We start from the raw sequence: 21,289 nt of genomic DNA, 5'->3' as shown, positions 1-21,289 counted from the left end.
CCCCCCCCCCCCCCCACTCCCATCTACATCTCCCCCCCCCCACAAACCTCCCCTACCCCTCCCTACAAAAGTCTTAAACAGATGGGATAATTTTGTGTTTCATCATTTGGGATGTACATTAATTTATCTTCCATTGTCTCATTCCTTTAGATTCCTGCTAAAACATACCAATACTAAGCTCACTCGATCTCATTATATTCCACTGAATGTCTGCCATACCCCCCCAGTAATAACCCTGTGCACGCCACTGCCCGAGATTATCTACATGCATAAAATTTGAAGCAACAATAGTTGAGGCATTCACTTTCAAATAATTAACTAGCCGCTCCTTTGATATTAAAAACATACTGCGTCCTATAATTTTGTACAATTATATTGACATAGATGGGTAATATTTTAAGCCACATTTAATATCATAGGAAATTCCAGCATTCAAGCTTATATGTAAAATAAGAAAGCATTTTCCAGTATGGCTTCGAAACTGATTAACCTCCGTTGGATTAGAATCGGTTCTCAGCCATACTGAAAAAGTATGTATAGCATTGTATTGCAGAAAATTTTCTACGAATAGAAAAATAAAAATCTTAAGATTATTACCACTTTTGTTTGCCCGGACCTTCTGCTAACTAAACTGGTTTTAATCTTTTTATTTTAATATCCGCGAAAAGATATCAATTAGACGATAAGCAAAATTAACAATTTTACAAAGGAGGGGAGGGAGGGGGGTTGGTATTACATAATCCTTTTTAAATATTTTTCTTTTTCAGTCTTTTTCCCTATGCCAAAATTTCAATTATTTTTAGGAAATGTAGAGGAATTTTCATTGAAATTGAAATTCAAAACAATTTATTCAGTTATAATGCAAAAACGAAACGAGGCTGGCAAAGGAAATAAAATAAAATTTGTGTGAAAGTATTTCTTCAATTTCGTGCGAAAACAGAATAAAAAGTACTTTAATCAAATTTCTGGCTTTTAAATTTAGTCATAAGCTTGCGATGCGATAACTTTTTCAACATTGTACAGTAACAATTTGCGTAATTGATTTTTTTTGTGGTGCATTACTTTTAGGAGCGACTCTACTTTATGATAACTTTATATGTATGTTATCCTATAATATAAAGTAGTAGGCTTTTTTGTCTGTAGCGAAGAATCTCGCAAACCTCTGAACCGATATGGTTCTCATTTACAGTGAAGCTTCTTATAGGTTCTGAGATGGTTTTAGGAATTTTTTTATAAATAAGTGTGGGTATAGTTTTAGGCTATTTTTCTGCCTTTACAAATCCCTTCGAATATAGAGCCCCTAGATGCTAGGGGCGCAGCCGCTAGTATTACAAAAAGACATTATTAAAGTTTTTGACATTATCTATAATACAAAGTATTATTATATAAAGTAGTAAGCTTTTTTGTCTGTAAGAAGGATCTTGCTAATCGCTAAACCGATATGGTTCTCCTCTATAGTAAAGATTTTTATATCCTGTTATGGTTTTAGGATATTTAATTTTTAGAAATAAGTCTGGTATGGTTTTAGGCTATTTTTCTACCCTAAAGGCTAGGGGCACAACCGCTTAGTATGTTTAAAGACTGTTAAAGTTCATACATTACATATAACATAATATCAACATTGATGACCACATCCATAATTAGCGAAACATAAAAAATCCAGGATGGACAAACGCACAAAATTATAGAGTAGATGTTCAGTTATCATAAAAATATATGTTTTTTTTTACCGGTGAACTGACGGACCTGGTAAGGCGGTGTTTTTTGTTAAGTTGTATCTTTATCAGAAAAAAAACAGCAGCCTATCATAAATAGCAGATGAGAACATTACATTTCACTCATAGCGTTGTAGACGAACAACGTGAATGATAGAGTAGCTTAGATTATAAAAAGTTGAACTAATGGAAGCAAATATAAGTCTGAGCTACGCAACCTATGCAGAATTAAATACCTTTTCTAATAGAATGCAATTTTTGTCAACATTTGGTAAAAGTATATTATCATTTAGAATGCTCAAAGCCACAGTACAATAAGTACTCTTTAGCCTTAACATTTTAAAAAATTAAATTTAAAATATTTACAATCGGGGCTCGGCAGCCGCGCGTAAGCCGCGTGTAAGCCTCAGTGAAATCGTCATTGTATAACTTTAAAAATTTAGTTAGATGCCTAAATCTTTTCCTAAACAGCCAATCGCCTAAGAATTAATACTAAACAGACAATCTATCAGAATTTTTGTACACTGCACATTGGGGCAAATCAACCAAAAAGGGGATTTAATTATTTAGTACCCTTAAAATTCATCTCACAAAAATTTCATTTTATACTTTTTTGTAGGTAATTTAACAACAAACAAATATTCTTTTATGTTTTTTTCTGTCATTTGAAAGGAACATGGAAATAAAGGTCATTTTATGAAGGTAGATAGAGAATTACCAGATTAACCCCTCCCGAAAATAGCTTTCCCCTTACCCTATCCATCTATCTATCCAGCAATCTATCCATCTATCTATCCATATATCTATCCATCTATCTATCCATCTATCTATCCATCTATCTATCCATCTATCTATCCATCTATCTATCCATCTATCTATCCATCTATCTATCCATCTATCTATCTATCCATCTATCTATCCATCTGTCTATCCATCTATATATCGATCCATCTATCTATCCATCAACTATTCATCTCTTTATCCATCAACTATCAATTTATCCATCCATCAATCTATCCCTCTATCTACCCATCCATCTATCTATCTGTCTATCCATTTACTTATCCATCTATCTATCCATATATCTATTCATCTACCTATTATTATGAAGGTAGATAGAAAATTACCAGATTAACCCCTCCCGAAAATAGTCCCCCCTTACCCTATCCATCTATCTTTCCATCTATCTATCCATCTATCTATCCATCAATCTATCCATATATCTATCCATATATCTATCCATCTGTCTATCCATCTATCTAACCATCTATCTATCCATCTATCTATCCATCTATCTATCCATCTATCTATCCATTTATCTATCCATCTATCTATCCATCTATCTATCTATCTATCCATCTATCTATCCATCTATCTATCCATCTATCTATCCATCTATCTATCCATCTATCTATTCATCTATCTATCCATCTATCTATCCATCTCTCTATCCATCTCTCTATCCATCTATATATCGATCCATCTATCCATCAACTATTCATCTCTTTATCCATCAACTATCAATTTATCTATCCATCAATCTATCCCTCTATCTATCCATCTATCTATCCATCTATCTATCCATCTATCTATCCATCTATCTATCCATCTATCTATCCATCTATCTATCCATCTATCTATCCATCTATCTATCCATCTATCTATCCATCTATCTATCCATCTATCTATCCATCTATCTATCCATCAACTATCTTGAATTTCGTGTTTAAAATGTCTAATTAGGGGTTTTGGTTATCAGAGCAATATGAGAATTTTTTAGTAGCGCAGCTACCCTATCACTAGCTTTTTGGGCCCTTTAAAGTGTAACTAGGTTAATTGTAGTCCGATTTTAGTGTTCAAAGTGTCAAATTTGGGGTCATGGAATTCATTTCAGTAGGAGGGGAGGGGATGGTGTAAATGGGGGTGGATGGGGATCCTTATTTTAGCAAGCTACAAGTTTCACTTTATTTTTATGTTTAATAAATCCATTATAAATGTGGGCATGATTAACATAAATTTTTTTAACTAATATCTATATTTATAATGATATTATGATTCTTGTTTACTGTTTATATGTATACTAGCGGCTTCACCCCTAGCCTCTAGGGGATTTGCCCCAAGAGGTAATTGAACAAGGATGACAACATCCATGAAAGAAGCGAAGCTCTGAAATGGAAGGACAAACGAACATTAACACTTGTGAAGTGTCAGAACTGAATATTAATGCATGTCTATACAAAATTGTAATTAAAACTGATTAAATACATGTTACTGTTTAAGTACATACTGACGTTTTTAGGACTTGATTATAGAGATGCTTTGCTTATAACAATAGACGTTATTGAAATAGGAATCAGTATTCAAAAAATCAGATGAATAGGATATTTTTAACATTCAAAACCATTATTTGTTGTCAAAAAAGTAAAAATCAGCTTGTTATAAATGGATGTACGGACTTTCTGGTAACGATTATAGAGTTGTTGTGCTTTCTAAGTCGTACCTAACTGTTGTAGAAATCAGCATGAAAAGTTTGAGATCGATAGGACAATTCTAGCCTGTTTAAGTTAAGTACCAAACGTACGGACGGACCGACCCTAATTATAGAAATATGAAAAAATTGAGGGGGATTTTTATTTTTGAAAAAGATCTTTCAACAACCACAGGACCAGTAGATATATTCCCTGAAGAGTAGAATTCAATCAGTTTAGTGGTTAGCGAGATCTTAAGGGATGGGCGGACAGACAAACAGACATCAAGCTACTTTGTATTATATATTAACACCTAGGGATCTAAGGAACAAAACAATAACCGATTAATATGTACATCCCCAATATTGATACATATTTAATAAATTATATTAAAAAATTATTTGTCTGTAGATGACAATTAGTGGTTGAAAAGTTTTGACACTCATCAACAACACTAAATAAACCAACCAATAAAAAATCAATTAAATTTCCTGAAGTTCTTATGCTAACGAATATAAAAACGTTATTATAAAACTTTGAAGTTTGGGGACTAGTGTAATTAACAGTCCCCTCCCTTTCTAAATAAAACTGCTGACTTTAAACATGAATACCCTGTAACTACATAATTGAAAAACAAAGCATTACCAATAGACAGACAGATAGACTACTTGCTAATTCAAATTTAGAATGATTATAAGAACCTCACGTTATTTGCATATTAACTTTACCTTTTCACAGTGAGGTAGGGGACATTGGGCTGTTTATAACACTAGTCCCCAAAGTTTTAAAGTTGTGTGTTCAAACGTTTTAACTACTAACTTTAATCTACAAAAGGGGTAATTTTGTGTATTATCATTGGGGATGTACAACAATTTATTGACCTTTGTCCCCTTTAGATCCCTGATATTTGTAATAATCTATAGAAACGATTATTTAGTTACATTAAAAAAGCAAAAAATAAAGAGGTTTAGATTTAGGTTTAGCCCCCCCCCCTCTCCTCCCCATCATTTTGTGCAATAGAACTTGAAAATATTTATTATTAACTTTAATTCTAAGTCAGAATAAATAGTTCCCAATATGTCTATGTTTCTGTGTCTTTTATTTATTTGAATTATATCTTAAGTTTTGACTTTAAAAGCGCATTTAAACGCCTTTTCTTACAAGCTTTTCGTGCACCCACGTTCAGAAAACGGGCTAAAAATCCCTACGGGGGCACGGGGGGGTAAATGAGACCAGTACAGGCGATTATGATATGTCTTTGGGTAATCAAATATCGTATTTTTAGTCGGTGGCAACCAGTGAAAACATGTTTCCTTATACTGTCTTCTTAAATGTTGATTAAAAAACAAACAAATAAAAACTAAAATCTTGACTTCAACTAGAATTATTTAAGACTAATTTCTTCAATTTGTGTTTTTTTCTTTTATACTGTCAAAATATATGTAATGCATGAATCATCAGAAGTTATTTTGTCTAATTACGTTAATTCTAAGAGATTTTATAATACTTTTAAAATAGTTGGTGAAACACAAAAAGTATGCCTTTTTCTGTAAGAAAATTTTTGCATTTCTTGACTTCCATGCATTAGAATGCTTACTTAAAAAGCGTATTTTTACGATTCCTTTGAAATCTGATGTACATTGGGTATGATAATACTCATAGAATGTTTAAAACTTGATTTGGGGGTGGTAAATTGTTGCCCCTTGTTGCCCCTATGTGCACTGGCGGGTTTTAATTTAAGGCTTATATGCAGCTGTCGAGCCCTGTTTAAAATGTCATACACTAAATTTGTATCTTGTAATATCAAGATTACAGCTAATTTGTAAAATATGAGAAATAGAATTAAAATTTAAAATGTTTAAATATATGAAGATTCAATTACAAATAAAATTTTAAAATTAAAACTTTAAATTGACGTAGCCGTTTGCAATAATAAATAATGAGTGAAAATGAAAATTTATAATAAGATATATAACATAAAATAGTTTAAAAATAAGAAAATATTTATTCATTGAAACCTTTTTTTAAAACTTGTGTTTTAAGGCAAAGTAAAGGCGTAAAGACTTTAATTTGAAAAACAAGAGACAAAAAATTAATTTTGGTTTATATAGGGTAAACCATGAGCTTTGACTTACCTAACAAAATGAATAGTCATAAAAAGACTACAATACTAGGAAAAAAAACTACATAGCTATCAACTTTGTATTTACGTTAACGTTCAAGTTGGCTGTACTTGAAATAGAAAATACAAAATCACTTCAAATCTCTCACTTATATAAAAGTACACAATTCAAATAGATATTGTTAAATATTCTGAAAAACAGAATTTGCAAAATTAGTACTTTTCACTTGTTAATAGCAACAGAGCCACATTATAAATAGGCTCTATCCAAACGTCCTTCCGTTCTTACCTTACATGAACACAAACTTTATTAACAATCGTGGTGAATGAAGTTCTTTAAAGCTTTCAATGGCACAAGCCTGAAACATTGAAATTTGTAACATTATTTTACCTAATGACAAAATAATTTCTTGATGCTTTCTTTTTGGCATAGCGAACACAAGAACCCTCTTATTAAAAAAAATCAAAATAAGGGGAGGTGTAGTTTTTTATATTCAACCTCTGCGACTGGCCCTTATCCCCAAAATGGCTTACTCTGCACCCAATATAGCCTAGCCTAACTAGACCTAAAGAAGAAAAAAAAAACTTTCTCCCCCGAAAAAGGAGGTTGGAGGGTAAGTGCTAGACAAGGCTTTTAAAGAATCCTCAATTTTATCTATTTACTGTATTACCGTTTGTTTATATCATAATAACTACAATCTAAAACTGAGATGCTGCACTGATTATGGACATAATTGTTTTTGCTGTTTCAAGAATTATTTCCCTGCTCTAACAGCCATGCATCTTTTTTTGTAGCAATATATTCATGAAAATGCCACTTTTTATAAAACTTTACAAAATTAAATAACAGTACGTGAACATTATGCTTGAAAATAAATCTCAAGAGTATCAAAATGAAGGGATTTAAAGGGATAAGACATTGCCGATAAGTTGAAGTACATAACTAATGATGGCACCAAAATTGCCACTTCTGTAGATTGAAATTAGTGGTTGAAACGTTTAAACACTCAACTTAATAAACTAACCAATCTAAATTAAAAGTCCTCAAAGGTGTTAAACTAACAAATAAGAAAATGTTATTGCAAAACTTCGGAGACTAGTTTAATAATTTGTCCCCTCTCTTATTAAAATGTATTCCTAAGATTGAAGATTTAAATAAAAAGAAGCGGAAAACGAAACCAGGATTTACATATGTTGAGCTTCCCTTAAATGATGAACTCAAACGGTTTAATGGTTAGCGAAATCTAAATGGACAAAGAAACAAAATCCTTAATACTATATGAAATACTAGTGGTCACGCCCCTAGAGGCTTCTAAAGGGCACTTGAGAAGGGGGGAGTTGAATTCGATATCCCAATTTTCAATTTAGGTTTTTTTTAAGTTTTTAAAAAATTAAGGGGAGTCGAACAACCCCCCTTCCCATTTTCAATTTCAGTTTTAAAATTTTGGGGGTTGGGTAATTTTTTGGTACTGGTTTGTCTTATTAGGCTGGTAGTATCCTCCCCCAAAATAGTAATAAACCTTCCCAGGACCTAAGAGAATCTAACCTATCTACCCTTTAAAGGAGAACCATATCGGTTCAGCAGTTAGCAAGATCCTTCATTATAAACAAACAGACAGATAGACATCCTGTTACTTTATTATAAGGATGATTAGATTTGTGACCTAATTTTCTTATATCAAGATAAAGAATAACAATACGTGATTATTTTACTACATTATTAATAAATTTAAAGCATAATTTTAATTTTAACATTATAAAAATTGACATCAAATATGTATTTGATAAAATTGTAATATTAGTTTAATTTTTTTTTTAATTGAGAAAAAATATTTAAATTAGTAAACCGTAACTATAATCTAAAACCTGAAGTTTCTTATCATTATTTGTATCATTGAGGAAAAATTCTTAATGAAAAGAACAAAAATGCATTTTATATAATCCTCTTTCATAAAAATTGACAAGCCTCAACATTAGCTTATTAATATCAAGAATGAAAATATTTCATTCATCGTGGATCTTTTCCTCGTGCTTTTAATAATAAAACTAGCGGCCTCGTCCCTATGATATAGGTTCTGCATTCGAAGATTAGGGAAGAGAGCGTAAAACCCTTAGTTGAAAAATAATGTAGTTTTCTCGTATTCATTCGAATCCAGTGGATAGGAACCGGTTCTCATTCATACGAAAAAACTATGTCTAGCACTGTATTATATCCAGCTTTCTACGAATATAAAATTGTACAATCATAAAGTTAAAACCAGTTTTTTAGCCGGTGAATTCGGCACCTAGGGGCTAAAAAAACTAGTTTTAATCTCACAAGTGTACATTCTATATCCGCGGAAAGCCGTTTATAATACGATGCGAGAAATAACTATTATGCCATCTAGATGACTTATACTTATATAGATAAAATCTAAAAATGAAAAACTCAATCAGTTCTATAGTTGGCGAGATCAAAATGGGAAAAACTTACTACTTTATAAACTAGGATAAAATTGCCATATAAATCTGCAAGCTTTGATAGTATAATTCTTATAACTGATACCTACCTATTTATAATTTTAATTCTCCCAACATAAATTAAAATTAAAAACGCTAGGATGAACGCAAGCCAAAAAGTTTTAAGAAGTCTTAGCCAGCTTTAGCGTGCATTTGATTCAGGAATAAAAAGATAAGTATACTGACAAAAAAAGTTTTTTAATCAAAAAAATTGTATTATTAATTAGCCTTTACAACATTAGGGCATATCTATTTGTGTTATATAGGTACAACTAAGAATTAAAACAGGTATAGGTCAATGTAAGATTAATATTAAAGTAAAACAATAGAGGGGGAAGAGGTTAAATAACTATATGTCCCCACCCAGAGGACCCCGTGCCGACTTTCAATTGGTTCATTGAATATCAGCCATTAACATCGTAAGTATTCACACAGCAAAGTCTTTACAAAAGAGCAGAAAGCAATTTGCTACCAGACGAAAAAGGTACCCAACACTGGATCCAGGTAGTTGTCTGGGTTATACATCTATAATTAATACATTTTTTATTAAATTAAATAATTACAATTATTTAACCCCCTTTCAAAAGTATGAAAGATTATCAATTGACAAATGATACATTTTAATATTTGCCCATTCCTTTCTCCACATATTAACTTCAAAGGTAAAATTGTTCAGGGTTCCCTGGAACAGAGGGTTAAAGTTTTACCAAGGTACCTCCCCCCCCCCCCCCACCCCTCTTTATATTTTCTTTCATTTTCATTTTCTTTGCAGGAAAAAGGGGATTTTTGAAGCTAACATTAGATTTTAGATAAAACACAGCCTTTTGTAAAAATAAAAATGAAATAAATTCTTATATAAAATTTAACAGGATCTGTGTCTGTCACTCTGTGTATGTACTGAAGGATCTCACTAATCGCTGAACCGATATGGTTCTCCTTTACAGTGTAGATTTTGATAGTTTTAGAACCATTTACCCTCCAATGAGAAAACGCTTTAAAAAATGATCACCCCCAAAATTTTCAGGTAATTTTCATCAAATTAAAAGTCAGGAATTTGACTGTTCCCCCAAAACCCCATCCACCTAAATTTGATGAGTAATTGTATCATCAAAAATCTCTTAAATTTACTTATTTTATCAATTAGGTTTTAGAATTACCAATTGTCAGTTCCATTATCTCTGAAATAAATTCTTAAGTTCCTTACTATTTTTAAACTATCTTGAATCTGGGGCAGAACCAAACTGCTTTGTTCTAAAACAATTAACACCACCCAATCACAATAGAATTTTAATGAATATATACCTAAAAACTTTGCTGTTATTACATTTTTGTATTTGTTGTTGAAACCCTAAAAAAGTGTTGAAATTAGGACACCTGTGATCCTATGAACTGCTGAGTCCTTACTAAATCTTATCAGGAATGGAGAGAGAGGACATTGGGTTGTTTATTCCACTGTTCCCCAAAGTTTTATTCTTTGTTGGCTTAACAACTTTGGGGACTTTTATTGTATTTTGATTGGGTGGTTCATTAAGTTAAGTGGACAACCTTTCAAACCACTGATTACAATCTACAGAAGAGTTAATTTTGTGTATCATTATTGAGGATTTAAATAAATGTATTTGCCATTGTCTTATCCCTTTAGATCCCTGAAATCTTATCGCCATACATTACAGGTAAAAAATTAAATCTAAAAATCGAAGCTTTTCGTTCATAATTCTAAATAATCTTGATTTTTTTTATTCTGTATTTGTAAATTTTCGGTTGCTTGGATGTTTTTATACCTGGTTAATAGTAATAATCTGATTTAATATGGCGAATTTAATCAAAAATTTTAAAATTAAGTTGACTTATAGATAGACTTTGGAGGGTAAATTCGATTTATTTTTTTTATTATTAATTGTTCATTGGCTTAATATTAAAGTTTTAGTGATTTTAAAAAGTTTCTTTGAGATTCTGCTAAGTGGCTGTATAATTTTGTTTTAATTATTTCAACCAATACATGATAAAGATATTAATTAACACAGAAATTGGTCAACCATTGAAAAAATCATCTAATCCATTTATTTGCGAATCAGATGAAACATCTTCAATATTAAATAATGTGTTTGATATATAAAGGAAGGAAGGAAAATAAGATTAAGCTGTAAATCCTGTCAACGCCTGTGTTGTAGATGCAAGGATATAATACCAGGGATCTAAAGGGATAAGACAATTGCCAATACCAATTGATGTACATCCCCAATGATGATACACAAAATTACCCCTTAAGTAGATTACAATTAGTGGTTTAAACGTTTCGACACTCAACTAAGTGATGCAACCAATAAAAGTCTCCAATGATTTTAAGCCAACGAGTAATAAAACGTTATTATAAGAGTTTGGGGACAAGTGTAATAAATAGCCTAATGTTCTCTCCCTCCCTGAAATAATACACAAAATTTTGAATGAACATAACTCTTTAATCAGTAAGAACATTGTTACTAGAAATTGCCTAAACTTTAATGGGTTTAAAATTATTTATGTATTTTTTTGTAAAATTAATGAGTCCCTACCCTGATTATTATATTGCGCTATCTTGAAAAAAAATGTTTTTAAAAAGTTACATCTAAACATTAGTCGAACAGATAAACTCTAAGTTTGGAAAATTTTCTATTTTTTAAAACTAAGCAGTTTGTTGTTTTTTTCTTAGAAATTCATTAACAGAAAAAAACATACCTCTTAAAACTCTTCCAAATAAATTAGTTTTTATTATCATTTATTTTATTTAACGAAATTATTTACTAATAATAACAAATATCTACATAGTATATATAGTCTATTGTATAGTCTATTAAAAAACCTTTCTAAAAATAAAATTAAATGTTTATGTTATAATTGGCATTTTTAGAGCGCATTAATCATCATGACAAGTTTTAAGCTATTTACGGGTGGGTTTGTCCTTTTATCTCCTTCAAGATATGATGTTTTGAAATATATAAACCATACATTTGTTTTAACTAGATTTTAACAATCAAATCCCTAAAGCGAATCCAAAGACACGATTTCTTTAAAATGCTAATATACCTTTTAGAATTATTTTTTGGCTGCATAAATAAATATTTCCATGGCATTTTTTATGAGTTTCTATTTTCTCTCATGTTTGCTATTCAAAAATTAAATATTGACAGATGGGAATATTTTTTACTCAGGATCAAGAGCGTTGTGTAGTAAATAAAAAAGTAAATCTGTCTGTCTGTATGTCTAAATTAATTAGTTTGTAACTATGTTTAGGGAAGGTATCTACCTTCATCCTACCGAGAAAAATAACTCCCCAAAAAAATAACCACAAAAAATTGATAAATTGATGTACATCCCTAATGATGATAGACAAAATTACCCTTTTACATTTTGATATTAGTACGTTTAAACATTTATATCAATAATACAACAAATCATAATTTATCCAAGTCCCCAAAGTTGTTAGATAAACGAGTAATTAAAAAAACTTTTGGGAGTCGCTAGTTCAGCATTAGCTAGCTTTTCAAAAATATCATAAAACATAGCTAATAATGAAAAGTCATTATTGTTTGAAAATGCGGAAAACGAACATGATCCCATGTTTAATTCCTGATATTCATAGAGAACAGATATGCAACATCAGCAATTTAAAAGATTAGCTCAACTATACTCTTTGCTTATAGTTCCCTTGTAGCTGCCTAGCATTCCCTAGCGGTCATACGCTAGGTCCTGTGTGTATGTGTACTTATTACATATTAATTATCAAGGACACGTCATTTTTAAATTTAAAGTGATTACTAAGTGATTAAGAATAACGTTTTTAGTGATTCAGTGGTTAAGTGATTCAAATTCGATTATAGAGCGTGATGATTATATATTCTTTTTGGTGTTTTTTACAAAAATTAATTTATTAGATAAAAAATCTTATATTGAAAACTTTTAAATAGCGCAACATTTTTCTCAGTAAGTTAAGCAAATAATCTATATCTTCTTGTTTAATAACGTTTTTTTAGGTTTAAGAGTATGTATTGCTTTAAAAAATTATATTTGCAATAGTTAAATTGATTTTTACAAAAAAAAACATCTATTTATTAATTACAATGATTGTTTAAAATACCTGATAAATAAACCAAAATTAAAGAAAAAAGAAGTAAAGTTATAAAAGACAGTAATTGTAACTTTTCAGACAACATGACTAAACTAACATTTTCAGGGACTGAACCTTAAATAATAATAATCAAGTCTGTTTACATTTTTGAATTCTTATAATAAGAGAGAAAGATTGCAATCTAAATTTTTTTTCTCATTATTCCATTTTGCTAAAGTAGCAGCGCTTTTTCATATTAACAGTAATAATAATTATAAAACAATGATGTCAACATGCATAAAAGCGAAGATCTAAAATCAGAAGGAAGATCACTTGTAGAGTGTCAGAATTTAATAAGTAGAACATTGATTTGTAAGTCTAAACAAACTGAACTTACTTTCATTTTTAGGATTTCATTAAAGAGTTACCTCGCTTATAATACTTTACTTATTGCCATAAGAATCGTTATTCTAAAAATCATAAAAATAGGAAAATTATATTACACAAAAAAAGTTGTTGTTAGCATTTAATTGACATACAAACTTTCTGGGAAAGATTTTAGAATAGCCAAACTTTCTAAATCGTAAGTAACTGTTATGGGAATTATCATGCAAAGTTTGAAATCGATATGACAATTATAACATGTCCAAATCAACGAAATGAGCTTCATTACAAAAAAAATGATTTATGGTTTAAATTTGTTAACATATTTTGCTTGGCTGTAATAATAATTTAAGGTTTGATCTCAGGCTAATTATGTTAACAAGTTAGAAGACATGGCTGATGAAAAAATCGACTTCAAAAAGCTGCAGGCAGTCAAGATTTTAAATTAATGTAATCTTCTAGCGACTGCACTCCTAGCATTTATGGGATTTGTATTATAGGCGAGAGATGGGGTAAAACAATATCCTAAATTCATACCAGGACTTTAGTAAAGCTTCCTTAAACTGGAGAACTCTATCGGTTTAATGATTTGTGTGATCCTAACAGACAAGCAAAAATACATTTTTCTATATAAAATAGGATCGATGAAATCTATTTTCAAAGGAAATTAATTTTTTGAATATAAGAAAAAGAAATCTTTATCAAGTTAAGGTTCATAGGCAAAATAATCAAAACCGTAAAACTTAGAAATGTACATAAGTAACTCTAGCATTTGTGCTCTCTTTGTTTATAAAACCTACTACTGTTTTATCTATTTTAAAAGTAATTTTTTATCGTATTCATTCGAATCCGGTGGATAAGAACCGGTTCTCATCCATATGAAAAAAAACTATGTCTAGCATCGTATTATATCCAGATTTCTACGAATATAAAATCAATCATAAGATTAAAACCAGTTTTTTTAGCCCGTGCCTTCGGCATCTCAGGGCGCTAAAAAAACTGTACATTTATATCTGCGGAAAGCCGTTTATAATACGATGCGAGAAATAACTATTATAATATAAAAATAAAATGTATTTATATAAAAATTGCAGTTTTAACAAGAAATGAAAATAGTAAAAGTGTTCCTTGACCCACACTCTACATGTGTTAATAAAGTTTTCCTAGGCACCTCATCAGCTGTAATAACCAGGAAAAATATCAACATTCTTCATCTTTGGAGCTTTTTTTGACACATGCAACTTGCACTAACAGCAGGGAAAAAGGTTTAGGAATGTGGATAATAATGCATGAGTCTAACTCGTATATGAAAATTTATTTTTATTTTGATCATAAGGACGTGATAACATCTAAGATTTATTAAACACGATGCTTAGGTCAAAGTTACATGAATTCCATTAATTTTTACCCATTGTTTTTTTCAGCTTTTCCTCGAAGTTTCATTTTAGGTGGACCAAATGTTCTAAATAAGAAAAGTGGCTTTGAACTAGTTTTATGCTAGTTTGGGTTATCTTTTTGTATTATTTAAAGTTATTCATACTAACATTTCTAAGGGCAGGGAGTTGCAAAAGCTGAATTTTCTGTCCGAATAAAAGTTCTTCTTTTAATTCTTTTTTTTAACTTTCGGTTTTCAGATTGTATGATAATTATTAAATTGATTAAGTGACATTATGTAAATCTTAAGGCCCAATTGGATATACATAAGATAACTCTTATTAATTTGCAAAATCATATAATTTTCAGCATATTTGTCTGTTCCTTTAGCAACCAAATAAACACACAAACACAAACATTAACACAAAATATCAGACAGTGCCCTGGAGAATAAGAATGTGCACAAAACTTTTCTAAAAATATATATATTTACAGTATATAAATCATAATATAAACATTCTACAGTGCCTGATAAACTTTTGTAAATTGCAATAATGGCCAGTTATACCCCTGTGAAAATATCCAGCTGGGGAATAATAAAATAAATGTGAAGAATCTTTATTGAGGTTTATAACAATTATTGCCATATTGTAAATGTTTATAATGTCTGTGGCTATTTAGGTTTTATGATAAACTTGGGAATTTTTATAGACGATTCCTTACATGATATAAATTATTATTGGCTCTTATGTAACTTAATCTTTTTAGGTCAAAAAGTCAATAGATTAAATTTATTGTTGTTCGACTGCACAGTTTATACTTTTAAAGAAAATAAACAGATATAAAACTATTCTGAACAATCAAAAATAAAAATGAAAATACTTTAAATTTTCTTCCCGCAATTTTAAGTTTAAAAAGACATTCGTTTTCTATATTTAAGTTTTTTTTTTAAATGTTACAATGAAGCATTGTATGTATAAAAGTTATAAAATCTCGAGTTAAGGATTCTTTAAAGACTGGGAATAAGGGTTAATATATAATTCCCAACCAAACCAATTTCGGTCAGGGATCTAAATGGATAAGACAATGGCCGATAAATTTATGTTAATCTCCAATGTTAATACACAAAATTACACCTTCTGTAGATTACTATTAGTGGTGAAATGTTTGGATACTCAACTTAGTAAACCCGCCAATGAAAATTCATTTAAAGACCTAAATGTTGTTAGGCCAACGAATAAGAAAACGTTAATATAAAACTTTGGGAACTGGTGTATTAAACAGGCCATTGTCCCCTCTCTCTCTCTGAATTTTGGTGGTTTGAAACAAGTTCCCCGATAAAATTAGATAATTTCAACCACTTTTATGTACGTCACAGGAATTTGAACATATCATTGTTTGCATATTATGTTAAGCTATGGAATTTAATTTAACCAAGTAAACTTGATAGTCACTGCCACATTCAAGTAGGAATTAACCCACAGATCTAAAGGGATAAGACAATGGTCGATAAATTGATTTACATCCCCAATGATGATACGCACAATTACCCCATCTGCAATAAGTGGTTGAAACATTTTGACATTCAACCTAATAAACTAACCCATCAAAATTCAATAAAAGTCCCCAAAGTTGTTGAGTCAAGGAATATGAAAACAATATTGTAACACTTTGGGAACTAGTGTAATAAACAACCTAATGTTCCCTCTCTCCCTGGAATCAACCAGGGAGGAAAAGGACCTTCAACTGTAAATTATATTCGCATCTAAAGTTCGCTTTTTCAGCTTATTTTTTCAAATCGTTTTGATAATAGACCTAAAGTAATGGGAAAAAGATATATGGTAGATTATATGGAAAGAACATCTCCTAAAGGTTTGTATAGGATTCATCCAAAATATTGTGGTCATTTAATGTCAGCATGACGCGTAAGATACTAGGTACTTCTGGTGCCAGGTATACCTGTCAACGGCCTTTCTGAGGTCAAAAAAAATAATATATTTATAAAGCTTATCATTAATGTAACTTTATGTTTGGAGCAAATCTGGTATAAAAATGGGATGTAGTATTTTTTGAGACCTTTAATAATTCCTTCAAAATAAATATTATGATTGATTTTATTTCTTCATAATTATAATTTAAATCAAATGAGAAAAAACGAACGGTAAAGAGAAATTTAACAAACTAAGAAGAAAATTTGTCAATTAACAATTTAACAATTTTTTAATGTTTTAGTAAATGAATAACAAAATAGACTAAATCTCGAAAATTTATTTATAAATTTTTATTTTTGATATAAGATTAAAAAAGAACGGTGTTTTGCTTATTATCCTAATTAATAAAGGTTAATTTTTATGATAATTGTTTAATAAAGATCAACTTCAAATTAGATTTCTTAAAACATAATTACTTTATTAACGTCAATTATAATCATAAATGCAAAATTATTAAAGCATATATGCAAATTAATTTTAAATATGACTCTAGTCATTCATAATAAATTTTGTAAGATTCTTATTTAAATTGTTATGTAGGAATTCATTAAATAAGATTGATTAAAATGTAAAAATATTGTAAAAGGTTCTTTAGAAGTATAAGTTTTCTTTTTTAAATTTCTTAATATATCCCTAACTTATATTAATAGTCTATATTATTAGTAACTTTAACGTATAGGACGTTGCAATTAAAATGTCAAAAAAAATACCTTTTATGTCTAAAACACACAATAAGTTTAAGTCTTAAGATATCGCAATTTGACATCAAAATCGCAGTTGCCATGTATACCTGGCACTAGAATATATGGAGCGTTCTGCCAAAATATCATAAAATTCTCATTTTTTATGAGTCTTGTTCATTTTAATTATTAACGCATATATTTCGCATATAATTGAGACATTTTACATGGCGCAGCCTGTACTATGTTGCATGCCTAACTAATTCTCTTTCTAATTGATCATGATTAGTTTCACCAATTCTTACCAAACCTTCTTTTTATATCCAACAAATGCATTTAGATTCAGGAAGAAGATGATAAGTAAAGTAAACGTGTATTTTTTTTACTTTAATCAAGGATTTCGCAGCCTCAGCCGTAGGCAATTAAACGCAGCTTTTTAAAGCTGTGTACAAATTACCCGGGTTTGAAGAAGAATCCAATCAGCTACTATTAACCAAAGCCTTCAAATTTCATTTTCCATCGGCCACAGCCACTCAACTCAGCTGCAGTTGCAAATTTTCCCTGATTTCATCCATAAAACCAAGATTGAAAAACCTTGTCTTAACTTTAAAGCATATCAAGTTGATAAACACTACTTCTAAACAATGCATACTGATACTAAAATTGTATTGTTTAGCCATGCTTTTTTTTGTAATACACATTTTTAATCCATTAACCTATCAACTTTATCCTAATCTCTTGTTCTTTAAACTTTTTCTTATTTTTTGTTCTCTTTGCAATTTTACTTATTTTACTTTTTCACTCTTTTTGTTTAAATTGAAAATAAATTCAAATAATTAAATGCTAGTTATCGATTAATTTGCATATATATAAAGAATACTTATATCACTTTGTATATGTACTAGCGGCTTCGCCCCAAGCCTCCAGGGGCTTTACCCCAAGAGGTTTAATCAAACCAATTTTTCGTATTTTAGATTTAAAAGAAATTTTTTTAGGGGAGAATTTTTTTTTTTTTTTGGGGGGGGGAGGTTGTTGACTCCACTATTTTAATTTTAGTTTTAAAAAGAAAAAGATTTTTTTTTTTTTTTGGGGGGGAGGTATTATTTTTCATTTTTTGGGGGGATTGGGGGTGTCCCACCCACCAAGAAAATAGTTATAAACCTTCCCGGGACCTATGAGAAAATACCCTGTAAAGGAGAACCCGATCGGTTCACCCCTAACCCCCCCAAAAAAGAAAATTTCTCCCCCCCCCAAAAAAAAAAAAAATTAAATTTTTCTTCTTATCTTAATGTTTTTTATGTTTTTATATATTTTTATATTTTTTTATAGGTATTTTTATATATTTTTTAATATTTTCAATTATTTTTCTTCTTTTCAAATTTCTTTTCTTCTTTTAAACTTTGTTTTATCAGATTCAGAAAGATTGTGAAACCTTCCTTCTCCTGTAGGGGCGAAGCCCAAAAAGATTAATGGCAAAGAAATTTTAAAAAACAATAAAAAAAAAAGAAAAAAATCGAAGGTTTTAAATAATATAAATCAATATAAATAAATATGAAAAGTTATAAAGAGTTATAAAATGTTTTAAAGAGTTATAAAATGTTATAAAGAGTTATAATATTTTATAAAGAGTTATAAAATGTTATAAAATACAGAAAATACCTAAAAATAATGTAAGCAAAATTTTTAAAACTCTCCCCTGAACCTTCAGATAAAAGCTCCTAAAGGCAAGGGGCAAAGCCGCTAGTTAGTTTTAAAAAGGAACATATTTTTTTTGTGGGAGGAGAAGTAGGATTTTTTTCTTGAGTCAATTTCTATTGGGAAAGGCGGGGGGGGGGGTGAGGTACCCTCTACCAAGTCATAACCTTTACAAGGCCTCTAAGAAGCTTCTTTGTAAAGGAGAACCATGTCGGTCCAGCGGCTAGTGAGATCTTAAGCTACAGAGACATACAAACATTATACTAGGACAAAATTAAAATAGATAAATGATTAGAAGAAAGCTTGTCAATATCTATATGCATTTTTAATTTGGCTGATATTTACGCATACCCCATCAAGCTTGCAATTTCCTATCCTGAGAATACGAAATATGGTTTTAAAATTAATAGGTCATTTCTTTCAATCGATTCTAAATAAAAAATTGTGACCATGTAAAGGAGGAGGTGATTGCAGCGAAGCCCAAAGCTGGAGTAAGGATAGTGCCGCAGCCAGTTGAAAGGTAAAATATATTGTTTACCAGCGATGCTACTCTATAATTCACTTTTTTGACCGTTACTCCATCTATTACGCTAAGAAGGAAAAGCAGTTTTCTCGACTGCTATTTAATATAGACTACTGAAATTGTAGGTAAAGAAATCCTGTATGAATAGACATCCAGTATATAATTGACTTGGTCCATCGGTCTGTTGGTCATACTTCGAAGGGGATCAGTAATATTTGACATAAAATCACTTCACATAAATTCATTTCACATAAAATATTTCACATAAAGTATCATTTGACATAAACTCATTTGACATAAAGGTACATTTGACATAAAAACGTTTCACATAAACTCATTTGACATAAAGGTACATTTGGCATAAAGGTATACTTGACATAAAGGTACATTTCACATAAAGGTACATTTCACATAAAGGTACACTTGAAATAAAGGTACACTTGACTTAAAGGTACATTTCACATAAAGGTACATTGCATGGCAACCGGTGAACAGAATCTCAGTTCTGCACCACAAGCCTCGCACGACTGAAGTCCCCATGTCTATACAGTCATATTTATATGAAAATATTTTTAGAAGATTTTTAAATTTTTTTTTGAAGATTTTCAATTTTTTCTGGAAGATTTTAGAAACTTTTATTTATTATTAAAAGAAAGCAAAATTACCTCAGGGAAAATCTTCAAAAAAAAATTTAAAAATCTTTTAAAAATATTTTCATATAAATATGACTGTATAGACATGGGAACTTCGGTCGTGCGAGGCTTGTGGTGCAGAACTGAGATTCTGTTTACCGGTTGCCATGCTCGGGTAAAAAAATGACAACCTCGGGTACACTTTGAAATGTATCTTTATGTGAAACGTTTTATGCCAAGTGTACCTTTATATCAAATGTACCTTTATGTCAAGTGTACCTTTATGTCAAACGTACCTTTATGTTAAATGTACCTTTATGTCAAATGTACCTATATGTCAAATGTACCTTTATGTCAAATGTACCTTTATGTCAAATGTACCTTTATGTCAAATGTACCTTTATGTGAAGCGTTTTTGTGTGAAGTGTACCTTTATGGCAAATGTTTTTATGTCAAATGTACCTTTATGTGAAGTGATTTTATGTCAAATGTTTTATGTGAAATGAATTTATGTCAAATGATATTATGTCAAATATTACTATATGTCAAATGTACCTTTATGTCAAATGTACCTTTATGTCAAATGTACCTTTATGTCAAATGTACCTTTATGTGAAACGTTTTTATGTGAAGTGTACCTTTATGTCAAATGATATTATGTCAAATATTACTGATCCCTTCGAAGGATATAAATACTTATTTTTTTAAGGTTTTCTTTTTTCTATCATGTATGGCCACTAAATATTTCCAACTATACAACTCACTGTTTATCAATATTTTTTTGCTTCGCTACTTGATAAATAACTATTCTTAATTTGGAAACAATAAACAATCACACTTCTATCAAAAAGCTTTTAATTGCATTGGGATTTATGTGATTTTAATTACCATATAAGACAACTAATTGTTTAATTATTTTCCTATGTGAATAAACTTTAAAGCAGCTTTTAGTGCATAAATTAATGATGTCATACAATTCAACTGATCAATGATAGGTCAGTATGCATTCTAATTGACCAAAGGTAGAATAAATACTGGCTTATTATAGGCCATTTGTATTGTGTTACGTACTTTTTTTTAATGGGTTTATAAGTCACTTCACTAACATTTCCTTTTATTTTT

General features: G+C 30.1%; 1 protein-coding gene across 1 annotated transcript in view; it reads left to right on the top strand.

The window, feature by feature from the left end:
- The first annotated feature begins 13,664 nt into the window (after window positions 1-13,664).
- The window catches only part of LOC145312486 (muscle calcium channel subunit alpha-1-like), a 188,716-nt gene continuing 181,091 nt past the window's right edge, over window positions 13,665-21,289 (top strand). The window contains 2 exon segments of the mRNA XM_080151743.1: window positions 13,665-13,700; window positions 19,471-19,532. Coding sequence (XP_080007869.1) covers window positions 13,665-13,700; window positions 19,471-19,532 — 98 coding nt within the window.

This window comes from Acartia tonsa, chromosome 2 (genome assembly GCF_053477335.1).
Source record: "Acartia tonsa isolate MP-2025a chromosome 2, ASM5347733v1, whole genome shotgun sequence".
Taxonomy (NCBI): Eukaryota; Metazoa; Arthropoda; class Copepoda; order Calanoida; family Acartiidae; genus Acartia; species Acartia tonsa.
This window is presented reverse-complemented; position numbering and strand designations above follow the sequence as displayed.